Here is a 22242-nt window from a genome sequence, read left to right as displayed (position 1 = left end):
CTTCTACTATGTTCTATTTTGCTTTGGTTCAACATAATTCGATAAAATTTCCCTAAAGGCCTTTGAATTACAGAACCCCTTTCCTATTAAAAGCATACTATACATAATTTGAAGTCTACCCTGCCCCCACAAAAAGAAAAGAAAAATCACTGGCAGAAGTGGACTGGGAGGGGAAAGCACAAAGAAAAAAATAGTAGAGATTTCACACACAAATATTCATATTAAGCAAAATTCATCCTACACAATCTGTGTATTTCTCAGATTGCTTAAGGCTGCTTCTTATGGCAGTCAAAGTTCATCTGGGTCAACTTTCCTGGTGTTGCAAATAGCAGCAGCAAGGGGGAGGACATAATTTTCCTCTAATGAAGCAAATAGCAGCAGGGGCCAGTTTTCATTTGGAAAATAGTGCTGGGGAAAGGTTTATCCTCCCTCAGTATTCCTGGTGTGTCATAAATTAAAAGTTGAATTAGATATTTGACCAAGCACATGCCAGCTTTTGTATAATAATACAAACTGTAATTCATATGAAGCGGCAGTTTGATCAGACAGGATAGATTATATTCTGTATGGAAGCTCACTTCCAATTTACATAAACATTTAAACAAAAGTTCGAAAATACTTGGCACAGAAGTGAATTGGTTGTCTTAGGCATCTATACTGCACTTGTATGCTACTTTTGGTAGTGGACACAAAATTCAACATTAATGGCAATCCAAAGTGGGGGCCTTATTTCTAAACACATCCACACACCCAAAACACTATTTTACAAATAACTTCTCATCCACTACAAGTGAGGAAGGAAATAATGTCTCCTACTTTAAGATATTTTAAAAATCCATAATAAAAAACTAGTTAAAGAGCATCTCTGTGAGAACACTCACATCTGATGCAGAAATATTATCAACAATGTTAGGGATAGTCAGAAGAGAAGCTTTGCTGGAAGGTGTACAACCCATCCATCAGAGCAGGTGCAGGTGAGCCTTCACTAGATGAGAGGTATACCAATGTTGCTTTCTTGGCTAAATGATTTTAAGTCCCAAGAACTTAACTGTGAGACTATACAGAGATAACGAAGAAAAATTATGGTCAAAGAAAGCAAACAGATGTTACAATACTGTATGAAAGCTAGCCAGGGACATTTGACTTCTTCAAATACAAAATAAATAAAGCCAGGGCTGCAGAACTATTTCTACCTTAAGATGAGGCAGTTCTAACAGTATTCTGAAGAACAGATGGAAAGTAATATTCAGTCAGTAGCATTGTGACCAGCATTTGCTGCTATGGGAAAGCAATTCAAAATATTCAGAGAAAGATAGAATGACTTCATAAACACTTCCCCACCCTTTCCCTGAGCTAATGTACAAGCCAAGTTTCATTATTTCCAATCTGTACTTCCAAGAATGGTCTTGACCCTGACAATTAAGATGAAATAGTTCAATCCCCATCTGCAGTCTGTACAATCCAGACAAAGGTTTACCATCACATCTGCAATTTCCAAGATCTTAGATTTAGCCTGAACAGAGTACAGAATGAGAAATAGCAGGCACCACTTTCCCATAATATACATATTGACAAAGCTGAGGCTTTCAGATTGTGTTAAAAAGCCCCAGAAAAACTAAAGATAAACATTTCATACCACTTTTTTCTGAGGCAAACTAGTTTACTTAAAAACAAAGTTTGAGAATCACATTCAACATAACAAAAGGAGGCAGCCAGGCTTTGGCAAGCAAGATGAGGCTTCTTGGAAACCCTTCCCCTTCCACATCTGGATGAAGCCTGGGATATATTTTGGCTCTGTGCCTCACAAAACCTGCAAGGTGACCTGAGGAGGAGGGATGGGGCTTGTTTATAATATTGGGAAGAACTGCCCTCCCAGTCAAAGCTACAGCACAAGATCAAGAATGAGATCCCTGCTCATTGGGTGAGCGGACATCCTGCTGACAACCAACCTTTGGTTTGCTAGCAAGGCCGGTCAAAATTTGTGAACCTTGTTTAAAAACATGATTCAAAGATTCAAGAAAAATACCATTAACTTAAAAATGAACGTTAAAAACACCAGCAAATGTAGCAGCCTAAGAAGCAACACTCAGTATTCAAGTCTATTGAGATTATCACCAAAAAGATTGGGAGATCGTGACACACACTTTATTAGAAGTTTTTATGAAAGGAAAAAACTATTGACATATATTCCAGATATAATATCTACTCCACTGACAAAACAAAGAACCAGATATAAAATAATGGCAGTTGTCATAATCAATCTACTTATTATATTTTTATCTCACAGGATTGGATTTTTGATGGGTACTAGTATTTTGTAAGGCATTATGGAAACTTGTGGATGGATGGGGTATACCTTTCTGTAAATATGACAAGGTATAAATAGAGGACTAATTCTTTTACTCAGGACATCAGCAGCATTCAATATCTTCAACCATGGTATCTTCCTGGACCAGCTGTGTGGATGGAAACTGGTGGCCCTGTACTTTAGAGGCTATGCTCCAATATGCATGAATGTTTAGAGAGAGTGCCCCCCCCCCTAGGATCTGTGCTATGGAGTCCTTTGGACACTATCTTGCTCCTAATGATTTTAGCACCTACCTAAAACTAGTGAGAGTGGTCATTAGGAGATTTGGATCAGCATGTCACTAGTATGCTAATGATATTCTCTGTAACATCCAAATCACTTTCAGTGGTCAAGAGTGGTTTCCCCCACCAAAAAGAAATTGAACTGGTATACCAGCTACAGCTGTTCTTGGAAAAAAATAGCAGTACCACAGTGATGCAGGTTTTGGTAACTTTTAAACTGGACTATTACAATGTGCTTTACTTGGGGTACTCTTGAGGTTGGTTCAGAAACTCCAGCTTCTCCACCTGCTGAAAACATTTGTTTCTGCTAGTGTTTTTAGAGAACTACGGTAATTTGATTCCGTATAGGTCAGTTGTTCTGTATTTTACAATTCTATAATTTTATATTACTTTATTGTATGCTGCATTGGTATTATTTTATGATGGCAGTGTATATGTTCTTATATATAGAATAAAAAATTCCACCTCCATGCCATTTCTTATGTCACCGACTACAAAGCAGTGAATATCAGCTCTGCCGCCAGGTAACTTCTGACCCGATGGCAGAGAGCAGCCCACCTCAGCCACAAGCTCTTGGGTTGGGGGGGCGTGTCTAGGGGCTGCTGTTGGGTGCTCTGTCATTGGTTTTACTGCCCCAACTGTTTGAAATTGTTTTTAAACAGCTTTTAATCTGTCAGTTTAACATTTTGGTTTGGCTTTTTTTATTTAAATAAAGGATGTGGCTGGGAAGAGACGAGTGGGGGAGAGCAGGGGGGGGCAAGCATAGTGGTTTAGAGTAGGGGGAGGTATGGTGTGGGACAGGCAGTTGGTGATTGTGGCTTGCACCAGCCCCTCTTCCAACTTAGAGAATTGCTGTTGTCCTATCAGCCAGTCCTTGGGTCTGCAGCTGCTGTTGTTGAAAGCCAGGTAGAGTCGGATTAAGACCTCCCTCATCCATGATCTGATTGTGGCTGAGGAGGCTGATCACGGAGACCTGGGTGGGTGAGCAGGATGGAATTGGTCTCACCCAGTTGTGCCCACCTGGGTACTTGGTGCAGCATGTACCAGGCACTCCACTTGGAGAATAGCCTCTACCGAAGGCGTCATGGACTTTGAAAAAGCACAAACTCAGGACGAGAAACTGCTAACAGAAAGGCACGTTCGCAAATCCTCACTGTGATCAACTCCTGCCCAGAAAACTATGCCCCCACTATGGAAGGATGTGTGGCCTCCACAGTCATTTATGGACAAACCATTAAGACCATTTCCATGGAAGACAATTTTACTGGCTATGAGTGATCGCCAAAGACGACGACTTGGTGCTGCATCAGGGTAAACTTGAGGGTCGGGGAGGAGGAGTTTGGTTTTTTTGTTCTTGTTTTTATTATGTATTTTGTGTTTTTCTTATATTTTTATGCTGTGAAGTGCCCTGAGATCTATGAATAAAGGTTGGTATACAAATTAATTAATTATGCATCTGTACTGTGCTCAACAAAGCAAAGGGTGTTAGCCCTCACACTGGGCTTTTGCAGAAGGTGCAAATGGGAAGTAAAGAGAAACACCTGTTTTCTTCTCTTCTTTACCATGGAGGAACATGTTGTCTTTCTCTCAAGGCTTATGGAAATAAAATTTCCCTAAAACACTAAAAAGATTGTAACATATATTCTAAAAGTTTCTTTTAGATTTTTCATTTTAAAGTGAAATGGATGCCAACAGATGCTCATTTTTTATTCTAATCATAAGTTCAACTGAGCTAAGAGAAAAATGAAGGCTTTGGGTGAAAATGTAGACAAATAGTGCCAGCAGTGGTAAATATGATGACGTTTTATTGAATTTTATAACTAGGGAAGCTAACATAAATGGCTATCAGTAACACAAAACATGTAGGCGTAGTGTTTTGTACTGCACTGCTACAATAGTGAAGTTAAACATTAAATGGCTCTTGCCCTTTCATTTCCTCATAGCTACATTAGAAGCTAGACAAATCACCCTCATTTCACATGTATAATTTCTAATGTTTTTTTCTTTATCAAATATACACATCACACATCAAAACATCAACCACATTCCTAACAATAACAAATAAACATAAGAGCATAAAAGGGAACCTCAAATAAACACAATTTTTATCTTACATGGTTAAAAATTTCTATGGCAGTCCCTCTGACCTCGGTATGACTAACATAATCAGCACTTTGCCCACACAGATGTCTGACTTTATGTTTGCTGCCAATGTTCTGAAGCTCAGAAAATTCTTTTTATTTCCCCATGCTGTGCTTATTGTGTTACATGTGTGCCTGACTGCCAAAAACTGTTAACTAAGCAGTTGTTAGTACACTGCTGGGTACTACAATGATACAACATCTGTTTCCCAACATCTTTCATTTTTAAAATCCATCATATTTCTGAAGTAACTTGAATAGATGTAATGGGACAGAGGAACACCACAGAGAATAAGAAAAGGGCCCAGTGTATAATTTTTCTAGGAATATTAGAGCTTTCTAGATGGAACTGAGGCTCCAATACTTTGGCCACCTTATGAGAAGAGAAGACTCCCTGGAAAAGACCCTGATGTTGGGAAAGATGGAGGGCACAAGGAGGAGGGGACGACAGAGGACAAGATGGTTGGACAGTGTTCTTGAAGCTACGAACATGAGTCTGACCAAACTGCGGGAGGCCGTGGAAGACAGGAGTGCCTGGCGTACTCTGGTCCATGGGGTCACGAAGAGTCGGACACGACTAAATGACTAAACAACAACAACAACAACAGATGGAACATCACTTGCATTGGGCAATGGCTTCAGTTGTTTTAGCAAAACCCATTTGCATTTTGGCTATTTCTGGTTTTGTCATTGTGGGAGAAGCTCCCCAGTCTCTTCACTTTTCCTCAAAGCTCCAAGAACTCTCAGACAGAACTCCCACTACAAACCCCTGTGGATACCAACCTTTTATGAAAGGAATCCTAAAATATCTGTCTGTCAATACTGAGTATGAAAACCAAATCATGTTAGACATGGTTTGCCATTTAAAATTCACAATACTGCATTAAAAAGAAAATGATGCTCACAGTTCTCATCTGTAAATGGAAAGAGACTGTTTCTGTACGAGGCTGAAAAGGCATCAGTCTTTGCCTTGCCTAAGCTGGCAAAAGGAAGCAAGTACTTACATACATGATTAGCTAAGAATTACAGAAGTCAGTTCACTGTCCAAAATTGGGTCCCAATGTTCGGGGGAGCAGATGGTAGACTGATATTGCTTCCAGGTATATGTTATTTCCAGAACAAAGAACTTGGAAGCAATGAGAAAGGGGAAATTCACTCTACAGTTAGCCATTTTGAACTGGAAAAACTCACTTGAATTTCATGGGAAAGACATTGTAATATTCAGATCAGCAAAAAACCCAACAGGCCAGTGATCAGCATCATCCGCACTTTAATTTTCAAAAGCTTAGCTGAATAAGGAGGTCTTAGTTTGCTAATGGAAGGATAACAAAGAGGGAGCCCACAATATGGGCGTTCTCTCATGTCACAGCCAACTGTGCTTCTGATGTTGACTGGACCAAAAGAAGGTACTCACCTGCAGCGGTGTAGCTAGACGCTCAGGTGCTGCGTGTGGCCCGTGCGTCCTGCAGCAGGGGGTGGGGTGAGCCAGCCATGGGGGCAGGCTATGCTGCATGGAGCCTCTCCACCGCCTCCCCCTCAGCTGTAGGGTGGTTGAGGAAGAGTTGGAGGGCAGACGCGAGCTCCACGCTGCTGTTTCAGGCAGTGCGGAACCTGCAGGTGCCCAAGCCACCACATCACTCCCAGGAGAGATGCATGACTCGGGCATGCTGCAGGCCCCATGGTAAGTGCCAGCCCCCGTGGTGTGGCGCCCAGTGCCAGCCACGTTTCGTTATGTTTGTTGACTGAACTAAAAAGTTTTGTGAGCACAATTTATTATTTTTAAAAACTCATATTTTTGTCATTTTGTCACACACACCCCTCAGTGATGACACCCGGGGCGGCCTGCACCCCCTTCCTCCGCTACTGCTCACCTGAGGATTTTAGCACTTGGGCAGGATTGTATGGGACAGTGGTTCCCAAACTTTTTTCTCTGGGCCAAATGTTGAGAATAAAAAATTGCTTGTGCCACACTGAATTTTTTATTGATAAGAAATATACGGGGGGGGGGACAACTCGTAGCAGTGCTTGATTTTGCAAAGATATCTATCGATATTCTGCAAAAATTAAAAATTTTATTGATACTATAGTATACTAACTATATTATACTATTTGAAATGTTTAAATGTTTCTTTGATTGTCCTTGAATCTTCCCACCACACATGCCATCTTCATAGCTGCCAAGTCTCCTGCTGAAAAATGCGGGATCAGCAGCGGCGCAGCACCAGAAGTAGCTTCTACGCACCTCTGGACATGCGTAGAAGCAACTTCTGGTGCCGTTCTGCCCGATTTTTGGTGCCCAGGCATGGGCAGAGCAGCACCGGAAGTCCGGACATGCGTAGAAGCAACTTCCGGTGCCGCTCTGCCCATGTCTGGGCACCAGAAATTGGGCGGCGCCAGCACCCAAAATGGAGCCTCCCTAGCAGGTAGGAAATCCAGGGGATTTACGGGATTTTTTCCAATCCGGGCTGCCAGCAGGAAACGGTTTAAAATACGGGGGTTTCCCACGAACAACGGGAGACTTGGCAGCTATGCATCCTCTCCTGTCACACCAGTGTGGCATACCATACCTTTTGAGAACTACTGGTATAAGAGAAATATGATATTTCATTTAACCTGGGCCCAAGCTACTGTTTGTCCAGAGTAAAAAAACCCAGCATATGTATGTCTGAAAACATACAGTACATAGACATCTGGAAACCTTGGTCAATAGTCTTTCTCAGAAAAAATAGTTCACTACTTAATTTCAACTATAAGTGACCAGTGTCACAAATTATAGGTGGTGAAAAAAGTTGTTAACTCTTTACTGTACCATAGGACATGGTTCCAAAAGTTGATACAAATAAATGTGCTCAAGACTCAAATTTCAGGTACTTCCAATCTTACATGGACGGTCATTTCCAGAGGGTGATGTTTGGGTACTGCTGTTTAGTTCTGGAACCTTCAATGTGGAGTACCTCAGGGTTTGATTTTGTGCTGTTTAACACACAGCTGTACTTTTCCTTTAAATCTGCAAGTGTGGCAGTGGATACGGCACACTGTTGTCTTGCCTCAGTAATGGACTGGATGAGAGCCAATACATAGAAGCTCATTCCAAGTAAAACTGAGGTACTGTTAGTGGGTGGTTCCCTAGACCGTATGGCTAGACCGGAGGTTGACTGCTCTTTATGGGGTTATGCTCCCTCTGAAATACTCTGGAGGTACTTCTGGATTAAATGCTATCACTTGATGCTCAAATGACCTTGGTGGCACATAGTGCCTTACATTAGCTTCGACTGGTGGCACAAGGGTACCCATAACTGGATAAGGATAGCCTAACTTTTGTCATCAATGTTCTCGTCACCTCTAGGTAAGGTTATTGCAATGTGCTATACTTGGGCTGCCTCTGAAGATGGTTCAGAAACTTCAGCTGCTGAAGAATTCAGTGACCAGGTTACTCACTGGGGCAAATTGGTCTGAGCATATTATACCGGTCCTGGTCTGACTGCATTGGCTGCCAAGTAGTTTCCAGGTCCAATTCAAAAATTTGGTTTTGATCTATAAAGCCTTAATAGTAGTAGTAGTAGCAGCAGCAATAATAATAATAATAATAATAATAATAATAATAATAATAATAATAATAACAATAATTTATTGCTTATATCCCACCCATCTGGCCGGGCCTCCCCAACCACTCTGGACGGCTTCCAATAGGGTATTAAAAATACGATAAAACATCAAACACTTCCCTAAACAGGGCTGCCTTCAGATGTCTTCTAAAAGTCAGATAGTTGTTTATTTCTTTGACATCTAGTGGGAGGGTGTTCCACAGGGCGGACGCCACTACGAAGGAGGCCCTCTGCCTGGTTAAATGGCTCAAGACTGCAATGCCTCAAGGAATGCCTCTCCCTATAAGAACTAACTGGACCCTGTGATCATCATCTGAGGCCCTTCTTTGTGTGCCACCTGTGTGAGGAGTCTGAAGGGTGGCAACATAGGAGCGGCCTTTTTCTGTGGGCTCCCCACTTATGGAATTCTCTCCGTAGGGAGGCTCGTCTGGCACCTTTGTTACATATCTTTTGCCAGGCAAAAACGTACCTCTTCTCCCAGGCCTTTCCTTTGGCTAATTAAACAGTCTATGGCCTTTTAAAAATGGAAGGGGAGTTATTACTTTTGCTTCTTACTTTGTTGTTTTTGGAGGGGGTTTATATTGTAAACTGCCCTGTGTTCCTTGGAGGAAGGGTGCTATAGAAATTAATTAATTAATTAATTAAATGTGCAGATCCAGTTAATTGCTGGGTAAGCCAGACGGCTGAAGGGAAATCCCACTAGCTACAGATAAGGAAAATGAAGAACTTGATTATGAACATGGGAAGCACCCTTATAGTGAGGTCCATCTAGCTCAGTATTGTGATGTCAGCAACTCTTGACAAATTCAGACCTACCTGGAAATGCCAGGAAATGAACCTAGGATTTTCTTCATGAAAGCCAAATATTCTATCACTGAGCAATAGAGCCTTCTCTTCTGCACACAAAACATATTTAGATACCTCAATGTTTGATTATGTTTTATGCTATGTGATTTATTTATTTATTGTAAAAATGTTTTTCAGTATTTAAATATATTAAATGAATAATTTTTAGAAGCCTGTAAGATATCTGGTCAATAGTAGGATATTTTCCAAACAATATTAACAGTATTATGCAGGAATAATAGAAATATTTTTCTCCAAGGTAATTATCTTTCTTGTGCTTCCATTTCATGAAAAGAACAGCACACATCTCAGTCGATTACCTCAATTTATCATCATTGCAGAACAAATGCTACTTTCATAGCAAATTCTGGGAGCATCTCTATGTTAGTCAAGAGCTACATTTAAAGCAGAACTGAATGAAGGGTATCACTACTGTACTTAAAAGTGACAATTTGATCTGTTTCGGGTGGGGGTGGGGGAGAACATGACGTCCAAAGCTATTTGAAATGGAAATGTCAATAATTCACTTTGGTTGTTTCCATACTAGAGCTCTTTAGCAATGCTGAGGAATTGCTTTTACATATTTAACTAATAGTGATATCAAAAGAGGTTCCATAAAGCACTTAATATAGTCCAAAAACGTCCAGTGATGCTCTGGACGTCACTACAGGACTCTACACACAAAAACGGCTAGGCACAGGAACAGTTTTTTCCCTTGTGCCATCAAATTGTTAAATTCGTAGTTGTGTAGCGGAAGGGGAGGCCAGTTATGGGTGGGGTTCCTTTGCTGTGCAATTGTATTGTGAGTGGAACAGTGTTTGTGTAAGATACGTTTACATTGCAATGTAGCCGAAGCAAAATTCCAAGTATGTTTGTACTTGGCCAATAAATTATTATTCCTATCCCTATTCCTTCTCCCAGTCCAAGATTTGTCTATATACTCTCTACTCAGAAGTAAGTTCCAATTCAGCAAAGTTTCTAGTACAGTGGTACCTCGGTTTATGAACACAATTGGTTCCGGAAGTCTGTTCATAAACTGAAGCGAACTTGCCCATTGAAAGTAATGGAAAGTGGATTAATCTGTTCCAGATGGTCCACGGAGTACTTAAACTGAAGCGTCCATAAACTGAAGCGAACTTTCCCATTGAAAGTAACGGAAAGTGGATTAATCTGTTCCAGACGGGTCCGCGGAGTACTCAACCTGAAGCGCACTTAACCCGAAGCATGGGTGTAATTGGTTCCGGAAGTCTGTTCATAAACTGAAGAGTTCATAAACTGAAGTGAACTTTCCCATTGAAAGTAATGGAAAGTGAATTAATCCGTTCCAGATGGGTCCGCGGCGTTCATAAACCAAAAATTCGTAAACCGAGGTGTTCATAAACCGAGGTTCCATTGTACTGTAATGTTAATATTTCTTCTTTGGAGATTCAGACGATTTTATTGCATCCTGATGACCATGAGTGAAAAATTAGTGCCTATCAATCGTCCCTTGAATCACCTCTCAATTGTTCTAGGTCAGTTTCTGTTCCTGGACTGAGGGAGACTTCAACTACTGTTTGCACTGTTATCCCCCACCCCACCAAATATCAGCAAGTACTAAGAAGTGAAAAGGAAAAAGAGGAGAGGAGAGCCCTTCCACAGTAGGAACTAAAACTGAAACTGGGGAAACTGAAAGGCTAGCCCAGGATCCATTACAGTGGTACCTTGGTTTGCAACCATAATCTGTTCCGGAGGTCCGTTTATCAACCAAAGCAGGTTGTAACCAATGGGGCCTCCAAAAAAAAAGGGTTGTAATCCAAAAAAGGTTCAAACCAGGAGACGCACTTCCGGGTTTGACATGTTTGTAATCCAAAATGTATGCAAACCAAGACGTATGCAAACCAAGGTACCACTGTAATAGATTGTACCATAGCAACAGACTAGTGGTGAACAATGTCCTTTAAGATTAATGAACAGATTGCCACAAGTGAAAAGGTACCGTATTTTCTGTCGTATAACATGACAGGGCGAATAAGACGACCCCCAACTTTTCCAGTTAAAATATAGAGTTTGAGATATACTCGCCGTATAAGACTACCCCTCTTCCTACAATCGTCCGTGGGCATGCCCACACTGCCCATATCCAAAATGTCCGCAGTGCCAGAAATCGTTCCTGTGCATGTCCGGAAGCCAAAAATCGCATCTGCACATGCGCAGAAGTGATTTCCGGTGCCACACTGCCCATTTCCAAAATGTCTGCAGCACCAGAAATCGCTTCTGCGGCTGTGTATAAGACGACCTGGCGTATAAGACGCCCCCGACTTTTGAGAAGATTTTCCTGGGTTAAAAAGTAGTCTTAAAAGCAGTAAAATACAGTTACTTAATCAGCCAAGTGCTTTAAATATGTTTCTTGATGTGTGTGTTGCTACTTGTTTATCTTCCAATAAGTGAATAAACCTGTATGCCATATAGGAGGCTTGAGCATCTTTCGAGCTTGTTCCATAAAATCTTTGAGAACCAGTCTTTACAAGGTGTTAGCAGTCAGACATCACATCTACTGTCGCAAATCAGGAAGAAGTAAAATGGGCCGCAACAACAAAGAGAAAACATTTAAAAGGCAAAGGAGGCATATAAAGCCCTAATGGTACTTTGCATGACCACACTATATAAAAACTATTGATTTTGTTACAGCTTCTCTCACCCTGCAACAAATTAGGTTATAAAGCACACAACACACACAATACTGGAATGCAACAAAGCTGGCATCCAGGTGCACCATAATCAGTGAGTGAACAAAGGTGACAATTCCGGGGGGGGGGCTAGTGCACAAGCAATAATGCTATGTTTCTTCTTCCTTGTATTTATTTTCATTATATATAGCAGACAGTATGAGGAAAATCCCAACAAAAAACCCAAAGAGTGACAGAAAAGCACCACCATGGTAAAATAAACTCATCGGTGTATCATTAAAACAATGTTATGTAAGGAAGGAGCAGAGACCCAAGAAAGCTGTGTCAATTTAGGGCAACATTCCCAAAGCTGGTACACTCAAGGTTTTATGAACTCCCATCATCCCTGACCACTGGCTATGCTGCCTGGGGCATATGAGCTGTAGTCCAAAACCTTTGGAAGGCATCAGGTTCAGGAATGCTGATTTAGGGCATCAAAACCTAAGCAAAAATAGTAATGGCCAAAGAATCCCTTATCTACTGCATACCGATTAACATATGGCAAGGTTTGTTCATCTCTTAATGCTCTTGAGGATCTATCAGTAAAATAATAATCTCAGGAAAAACTGGCAGACAAAATCTCTTTACGAAGTCAGCACTGAAACATACGTATTCTGCTTGTTTGTAGGTCAGACAAATATATTATTAAGATAGCTGTGGTTTCTGTTACCTTAAAAGCTAACAAATATTTCTGAGAACTAGCTTTCATTGACCCGAGTCTTTGGCATCTGGTGAATTCATCCCTGGCCTGTAAAAGCTTTTATGTCTTGAAATATCTGAAGCACAACAAAATGTTAATGTTTTTGCTTTAAAAAGATTAAAATAGTTACTATAATTTTCAAGAAAAAATAGAATATATCCTGTTTCATCATATAATACAAGCACAACTAACCTGTGCAGAATTTGTATGATGCATTATGAGCTAAAGAGGAAGATACTTTGTTCACCCCCCCTTGAGCAGAGGCAAAGAATGCCTATTCACTTCTGATAGCGAAATATCTTTTTACATTCTGAAGCATATCTTGCATTGTTTCCTTAACAGTCCTTTGGAGCTGTAACTATACTCTTTTCAAAAGTTACAGATACCTGCAGTACTTTAAAGTACACAATTTATGGAACTGGACAGCAGTAGTCTATATATTTTCAGCACAAACCAATCCTATATATACATATGCAGCATGTAGCCCTTTAAGTGCATTGTAAGCTGGTTAAGTGGCTCACCCACTAATATCAGCTTTAGCAGGATGACTTTTCTAATGCACAGAGCTTAACATCCAGTTGGGGATTCAGATTCTGATTAAGGTAAAGTTCAGGCACCCTGGAATATTTAGGGTAAGGGAAAGAGGGAAAGACCATTGCATGCTTTGCATACATTTTAACCATTCAAAATTTAATAAGATGGTTGTGTCTCTTTTTTCATAACCACATCCCTAAATGAGACTCAAACATTTAAAGGGAGTTTTTTTGGCTGCTAAACTCAAAATCATGCAGAGCACAAGAATGTCATGTATTCACTGCCATATGTGAAAGTGACATAATGTAGACATAACACAACACAGTAAAATCCCTTTGTCACTGATATTTTGATAAACATCTAGTGATTCAGCAGAGCCGATATACTTTGGCACCTTCGTTGTATAAAAAAATCCTTATCATTACCCTATGAGAAAAAATAAATCCACTGGATTAGGTATTTTGTAAACAAGCTCTATTTACAGAAGCCTGCATTTCACAGAGATTTGCACATTTTAATAATGTACACCCACCCATTCATTGAAGAGACAAATGGCTGACCTTCAGTAGGAATGCAGCAACAGCCTCCTGGAATGGAGAATAACAATTAACAACTTAGTCCCAAAATACCATAAGGACCACTTGATTCCTTATGCTCAGCCACAATCACTGAGCGCTTCTGATGCAGCACTTTTAGTAGCTCCACATACCCCTAAAGTTCATCTGGCCTGTACTAGGGGTTGAACTTTTAGTGTGACAGACCTTGCTCTGTGGAACTCCTTGCCTATAAATGTCATTCCTGCTCGTTTTTAGATGTCTTTTAAAACCCGTATTTTTCAGTCAGGGCTTTGGAACCCAAAATCCTTTGCCAACTACCTTTCACTGGTATCTACTGCAAGTAGGTAAGGAAATGGAACATGACATATGTTTGCAGTTGAATTCTCTACACAAAGGTGAGAGAAGTCTCTTCACTAATGAGTTTACAACCTAATCTCACTGAAAGATGGATCAGTAAAATTGTATAATAGGGTTTTATCTTCTCACTAGTATGTCTGATGAGCTATTTTCTTCCAAATTATTTAGATCAATAAAAAAATGAAACAAGCTATTAAGCATGATTCTACTGGATTAAAATGGGACTCTGCTCCTCTCTTATATAACAGGATTTATAAATTCCTCTAAAGTACATGCATTAGGAGGAAATTACTTTGTGCAAACCTAAAACTTTAGGGTTAGGCTATTTCCCAATAGCGCTCCAGTTTTAGAGGAAATCAACTGGATGTTAATCCTCTTGGCTTTAATAACTTGCACCACTGATGTCTGATTCAGTTTTTCGTTATTCTTCTTCTTCTAGGAGGGAGATCATTGTAACTCTTATATTCACAAAAACGGAAGATTCTATGTTCCAATATATGCAATCTCAAAGCTAGGTACAAACATTTAACTGAAAAATCCCTCCTTGTGTAATATTATTACAGATAGAGTGTGTATGTTTAACATGCAAAATATTATTTCAGTGATTGATCATTGGATATAAAATAACCTAAAAATGATAGCTATATTATGCTTTCCAACTATTTAGGTATTTTTAAACACCAGTTAATTTTAAAAAGATAAAATAAAACACCATCTCTACTCAGAGCCTCTGGATTAGCAAATCCTGCCTAAAATGTAGAGGTGGAATACTTCTAGAGCAAATTGTACTTAGCTTGAGGGAATTGGAGTTATGAAAGTTCTTGCCACAAGGAAAATGCTGTGGCAAATATATTTGGCACTTTCCCTAGATGGATTAGATATCAGTAGAATTACTTTTCAGTTGTCGCAAGGGAGCTCTGTACATAGAAAGTATGAGAACTGCTCTACTAATTACACTGGGTAAAAGTAGGCCTCTCTATGTAAATGAAGAGCCAATTTGAGAATTTCTTTACATTCAGCCATAGGGAATACGAACAGATAAGAAAGGGGGAGAAATAATAAAGAAATTGCCTAACAGAGCCCTATAAGGATGGGAGAGAGACTTTCATGAAGGCAGAACAGACTGGGATGCTACAGTGCACCATGGGATTGCATTCTGAAGTAATAATGGATTTCCAAGTGAAATCATGTTTCTGGATTACTTTAAATCTTTAATTAGTTTCTGCAGTGGTCAAGATAACAATTCTGGTTGATATAAGATCATCAGAAATAAAATTTATTTTGGAATTTTAAAAAATCACTTTCAGAAGAAAAAGTGAAATCACTTTCTAATGGGTGGAGAAATCGCCAAGTGTTCATGAACCGAAATTTAATAGGTATTAGCAACAGTGCATAATCAGATTTTTTAATTTTTTATCATTACTAGTTGTATCTAATTCATTGTTAATTATAATATTTAAATCTCCTCCAAGAATTAATTCACCTTATTTGAATAGAGTGAACTGGTTAAATCATATCCAAATGTCTATTTTTCATTGTTAATCGTAAAACACATCTCTCCCATCTCAGTCTCTACAGCCACAGCAGGCACTGTAACTTTCCAACAGTTTTAATTCACCCCACCTCCCAAGTTACAGTACTCCATTGTCTCCCAAGACAGACATGCCAACTGTAAATGATCCAGCTCCCTCCCCACTCCCTCAGATTTTCTGGTCCTGAGGGGAGTACCAGGGTGGATCTACACACAAGGAAAAAATGTTATAAATAAGTCAGAAATTAGATCATTATAACAAAATAAAATAATAAAATAAACACTATGGGAAATCACATATAAAACTTTCCTGCTCTCTGGCACCATCTGATGTTGCATGTTTATAGCACATTCAAATTGTTTCTTTACTAATGTAGCTGAGTCCCTAGCCCCCCCCCCACTTTAGGCGGCAGACTTTTTCTTTTTTAAAAAAAAATGTTTCTATTGTAGGATTTTCATAGACAACAAAGGTACATACAACGTCTCTGTTCTCAGTTCACAGAGTCCTTTCTAACGGCCCTTTACATTCAGTGTGAGACATTGTGAGGTTGTTGGGGGGAGGGCCTTTACAGGTCTGAGAACACATTTTCTATCAATCTACAGCTGCTTCAGTCAAAATTCCAAAAATTCATTAACCGCAGAGACTTCATTTCTCAACTCTATCAAGTGATTAAATTATGATGAAGCTTAAGCAGATTTTACAGTTCATCCACAACACATTCTGTAGGAAGCAGGGCAAGTGGCCTAAAGGAACACTTGTGAAGGTGTGGCTGATGATTTCATCTTTGATAGTTGGGAGCTACCGTATCATGAATTCCCATGGCTTCCAGATCCTGGGGAAGAGGATTAAGCACCATGCAGGTAAAGGGTAGATTCCCCCTGCAACCTGTTCTTTGATAGGGCTCCGAGCTCAGACTAGCAGTTAAAAGTATTTTGAAATGCTAAGAGTTTTTGTAAAATCATTCAGTTTTTCTCTTGAAATGCACAGGATTGCATTACATTACAGCTGACAGGTATATTCTGGGCTGGATGTGTGCTTTTTAGTTTTGTTCTTTTTTATTATTACTGTATTATTGTTGAAGCAGCAATTTTAAACTATGTAAGCTGGCTTAAATTTTAACAGGAAAGGCAGAGTATAAATATTTTAAAATTAAAAGAAATTAAGCAACTAGCCAGTTGTTTGTCAGCAGCCTTGTCTTTAGGCAGTAGCTTGGTAGATATAGGGATGCCGGTGGCGCTGTGGGTTAAACCACAGAGCCTAGGGCTTGCTGATCAGAAGGTCGGTGGTTCGAATCCCCGCGACAGTGTGAGCTCCCATTGCTCAATCCCAGCTCCTGCCAACCTAGCAGTTTGAAAGCGCCATCAAAGTGCAAGTAGATAAATAGGTACCACTACAGCGGGAAGGAAAACGGCGTTTCCGTGTGCTGCTCTGGTTCGCCAGAAGCAGCTTTGTCATGCCGGCCACATGACCTGGAAGCTGTACGCCAGCTCCCTCGGCCAAAAAATGTGAGATGAGCGCCGCAACCCCAGAGTTGGTCACGACTGGACCTAATGGTCAGGGGTCCCTTTACCTTTACCTGGTAGGTATACGCAATCATGAATTCTAGAAATGAGTGAACAATCTGGTGAAGGAAGCACAGGTTGCTCTATTCCTTTTCTCCTAGCATAATTGATTTCTGGGCTGGCAGAGGAAGGAAATCTTTCTCCACAATCCATCCAGACCTTCAGTGGCTACTAGGATTGGTTCAGTCCTCCACTAGTCCACTTGGTAGTTGGCTGTTTTCTACTAGCTTCCTAAGAGTCTACTAGCACTTGTGCCCATACAGAAAAGGGAGCTTTTCCTCCTGTGGCCAGCGTGGGAAAAGTGACTAGAAAAAGAAAACTTTTCCAGGCTAATAACTTCTGTGACTGGATGTGTGCTTTTTTGTATCTCAAGGATGGTTTTAGGTGTGATGCAAATGCATGCAGACTTAGAATCTAGTGCTACTATGTATATCTGAAATAGCCCTGATACATCCCCAATAAGATGGGAAACATGGAAACTTGCTTTATTGTCTGTATTATATAATCTATGTAAGGTTTAAGAAAATGCTGCTTAAAATTATTCCACAGGGCTTCTAAAATATACAGGTATGTTAGGAGAGGGGTAGCACCTCTGATGGGGGACACAACATGCTCCTTCTGGGGTAGTTTCTCTACCTTTGCTCCCCACCCTACACTCAACTCTCATCTGTGGCTCCTAGAAACTGTCAGAATATGACAGCAGCCACAGCCTGGGAAATGGCTTTGACTGGTTGGCTAAATTAGGTGAGGGTAGTCAATGGGTCTCACTCAGTGAATTATTAAAAGAGGAAGAAGAAAGAGCCTGCTGGATCAGGTTTGTGGTCCATCTAATCCAGAACATAGTCATCATGGTTGGCGCCCATTGATCCCCCATGAATTTGTCTAATCCTCTTTTAAAGCCATCTATGGCCATCAGTACTTCTTGTGAGAGCAAATTTCATAGTTTACTATACACTGTATGAAACACTTTCTTTTGTCTGTCCTTCAGACATTCAGCTTCATTAGAGTGGATTGTTAATTTGTGAGTGTGTTAAACAGACCACCTTAAACAACAAGAAGAAAATTCAGATATGTGCACTCTGAAAATCAAAAGCTTCCAGAATGACATATCCAGAACAATTAGCTTGTAACAACTAAAAAATCCCAGCCTAGTGGTTTACCAGAAAACTATTAAAAACCAGTTGGAGTAGTTTGGTCTGTTGGGACACACATTAAAGGCTTGCATTTACAAGTTTGCTGCACCACAATTTAGTTTCACATCAATGCAGTCATCTGAAAATATTGTCAAGTATAGCAAAGTCATTTGAAAAACAGCCAAGTCTTTGAATATATGGCAGAACACTAACACAAGCCAACCACTGAAAGCTATTTGAAAGTAGTGCCCTGTGATCTATTTTTCCCCAAACTTGTCTCAAAGTGTGGCCAATAAAATTAATGTGAAATTGCTTTTTTTTGAAACCCCAAGAAATTCTCAGGATCCTTTTTAATGTCTACTCAGGAGTAATGCTCACCAATTTCAATGGTACTTACTCCTAGGTAAGAGTTAAGAGTTATATTTGTTTGTGTTATGCTTCAAAAAGCTGTGGCTCTAAAAACTACAACACAAAAGCATGCAGTACCAGGAGATCCTCTGAGGCCAGCACAACACAAACTAAGCTGCCTGGAACCTTCTAGAGAGCAAGATGATTACCTTTACAGAGTGTTTTAGTGCTTACAGCCACAACACAACCGGAACCAACATTAAATACTAAGGGCTATTTATCAGTAAATTTAGGTTATTTATAAACTGCCTTTTAGATCCAAACCCTCCCAAGGAATCTTCCAAAACATTAACAGTATGTATAGAATACAAATTAAAGCCAAGAATATTATATATGCTATCAATCAACAACAGCTAAAACTAAAAATCACAAAAAAGTTAGAAGCAAAACAGCATCAAAAATATAGCAGCCCAATTGAAATCCTTGGTCAGAAGCAGGAGAAAAAAGAAGTTTTTAGGGCATGTTTAAGGGCCCGCAACAGAATTTGATACAGACTACTTCCACCTATGGAAAAGCTATTTTACTACATGAAAGGGTTTTATCCAGTGGATAGATCCCACAGTAACCCTGCAGCCCCCGGTGCCACCTCCAAACTGTTAAAGCTATGACTGGAAAAAGATGCAGACATATACACAATTTCTTACAGTCCCATGCAATCTTCAGCATATCTGCTTCCTTATTTATATTCATTCAAATAATTTTAATAAGTTAATTAAGAGCATACTCAAACTTTGCATTTATTATCTTTGTTGCAGCACCTTTGTTTGAGAACATAACATTTGTTACATTTTAATAGGTTTTACACTCAGCTTTCAAAAAGCAAATCACTTGTTTGAACAATCCTTTTCCCCATCTTACTCAAATTTCAAAAAGAAATATATGAAATAACCCCAATTCATTCTCAGCAAGATGGGAAACTTGGAAACTTCCTTTACTGTCTGCATTATATACAGTAAGCTATACTGTACTGTATAAGGTTAAGAAAATGCTACTTAAAGTTATTCCACAGGGCTTCTAAAATATATAGGGATGTCTGGTATGTTAGGAGAGGGGTAGCACCTCTGATGGGCAGTGGCGAATGGTGCTGCTTGGCTGCCTGGGGCGGTGCCCCATGGGGGCGTGGTGTCGCTCCACAGCGTGCATGTGTTGCCAGGGCGAGCCAGGACAGACTGTGCATGTCTGCACATGCGCAGTCAGTCCGGGCTAGCGCTGCTGCTGTGCTCGGCCGGCGCCGCCGGCTTGGTCGGAGGAGGCGAGGGGTGGGCCAGGGGCTGCCCCCACCAGACTGGAGCTAGGGGTGGCCCGCCCCCTACACCCCTCCCTTGCTACATGGCTGCTGATGGGGGACACGTCATGCTCCTTCTGGAGTAGTTTGTCCACCTTTAGTCTCCACCCTGCACTCAGCTCTCATCTGTGGCTCCTAGAAACTGTCAGCATATGACAGTGGCTACAGCCTGGGAAACAGGTTTGGCTGGTCAGCTAAATCAGGTAAGGGTAGTCAATGGGTCTCAAACATTCAGTGAGTTAGGGACTTCCCCTGCATACGAAGACAGATTAGGTGGACAAGACCAATACAGTGGTACCTTGGGTTAGAGACGCTTCAGGTTACAGACTCTGCTAACCCAGAAATAGTATCTCAGGTTAAGAACTTTGCTTCAGGATGAGAACAGAAATTGCATGGCGGTGGCGTGGCAGCAGTGGGAGGCCCCATTAGCTAAAGTAGTGCCTCAGGTTAAAAACAGTTTCAGGTTAATAATGGACCTCCAGAACCAATTAAGTTCTTAACCAGAGGTACCACTGTAGTGGGTGGGGCCAATGGCCAAGAAGGTGGTTACTACATGTGCTGTAGAGAGAAATGAGGGGTGGAAGGGGCTCATCAACCTGGGAAGGTAGCCCATCTAGCAGAAGGAAAACTGATCCTAAACCTCCACTGCCTTGCAGCTATAAACAATCATTAGAAAGACTTTGGAAGTAAACGCTGAGGAAAAATCCATACCCACTGCCTTGTGGGACATGTTTGGGAGAAGAAAATGCTAAGGAATAAACCCTACACAAATCCAGACTGGAGTCCCTAAGGTGGTTGGGTGGCATTATGGAACGCCTCCTTCCATCAACTGCTTTAGCCAAGCTGGTGTCAAATGTATTGCTCTGCTTTCCTCTGAACCACTTCAGTGAGGTCAAAAGGGGAGTCTTGTCTTCTGGGCAGCCCAGGACCTCCATATACATTGCCCAAGCTTGTGCCCGAGGAAGGGAACTTCAGTACTGCTAATGCAGCAAAAACAACATAGTAAGCAATAGTTATGAGTTATTGGTCTCTGTAGTCACAGCAGGTGCAGTGATTCTCCAGCATTTGACTTCACCCCAGAGGCACACTCGATTGTCTCTCGAGACAGACAGATGCCAACAACAGAATCCTAGAGAGAAAAGGAAGGAAGCCTGGCAACAGCACACAAATGTACCAATATATCAAACAATATTTAAGCAGCTTAGTAGAAAGTATAAGAATCCCATGTTTCGAAAGCAATTTATCTAGTTCAACTACTAGATAGCAATGGTGACAAAATCCCCTTTCATTTAACACACACACACACACACACACACACACACGTGATAGAGATTATACATACATATAGATGATGACTTTAAGAGTCTGATACTGCAGCATTCTGCTACTCTGAATGGATGAAAAAATACATGCATGAGAAGCCATACTTTATTCCTAAATAAAAGACCCGGTTGGCCACTCTAAGGTGGCTTTGGAAGCCTTCTTAACAAGAAGGAAGTTGTTAAACTTCTCTGTGAAACCTTTATTCTAGCAGTCACATAGACAGTCAATCCTCCGCCCATAGGAGGAAGGTTGTCATGCCCGGGGCTTGACATGTATTCTTTGCTAAATGTATTCTTTGCTAATTAACAATATAAAAATTGTGTGCCCGTGTAACCCACTGCCATACTATCCATTCAGATCTGCAGGAGACCTTGTTTTGAGTCCCTTGACTATTAGGACTGATGGTAAGTCAGAACAGGGCACTTTCACTTATAACTTTGATTAAAATCACCCCAAATCCCTTCCCTAATTTTTTTAATAGAAGATTACTTTTACCTGTGTGTAATTAGTATATTTAAAACATCTTTACTATGGCTATTTGCAATATTCTTTGATATTTGGCTTTTGTACATAGTACAGAAGTAATATAAATGATGGAAGTAAGAACAAATAGTCTAAGAATCATTCTGCTCCCTCACCATCCTATCTAAAAGTTATCTGTCAAAATGCCAGGGCTTTTTTGCAGTTATTTACCTTGGCAGAATGAAAGACATTAAAACTTTTATCTGAGAAGTCTTTTGATATGCAAGAATGTTAATTAGCACTCTAAACACAATGTGGTCTGCTTAATAAGCCTACATGGCAATACTACTTCTAATGCCTTCCTTTTGACTCAGATAAATGATAGTTCACCTACTTTTTGAAAAGAGTGCATTCCAAAGTTCCTAGACCACTACATATCTTCCTGCTTAAAAATGACAATCAGGCATTCATAAGAAAGAAACAAGGCTATTTTGGAAGGG

General features: G+C 40.4%; 1 protein-coding gene across 3 annotated transcripts in view; it reads right to left on the bottom strand.

Annotated features, from left to right (window-relative positions):
• The window catches only part of MAGI3 (membrane associated guanylate kinase, WW and PDZ domain containing 3), a 124970-nt gene that overhangs the window by 89218 nt on the left and 13510 nt on the right, over positions 1–22242 (bottom strand). The window contains exon 1 of one of the 3 annotated variants that reach the window (XM_088674395.1): positions 13656–13674. The exons of the other annotated variants lie outside the window; for them this stretch is intronic. Within the exon in view, the coding sequence (XP_088530521.1) occupies positions 13656–13659 (4 nt within the window). The 5' untranslated portion in view covers positions 13660–13674. Of the gene's footprint in view, positions 1–13655; positions 13675–22242 lie in introns of those variants that run through there. 3 annotated transcript variants of the gene reach the window in all.

The sequence above is a fragment of the Zootoca vivipara genome, chromosome 7 (assembly GCF_965207765.1).
Source record: "Zootoca vivipara chromosome 7, rZooViv2.hap1.1, whole genome shotgun sequence".
NCBI lineage: Eukaryota > Metazoa > Chordata > Lepidosauria > Squamata > Lacertidae > Zootoca > Zootoca vivipara.
This window is presented reverse-complemented; position numbering and strand designations above follow the sequence as displayed.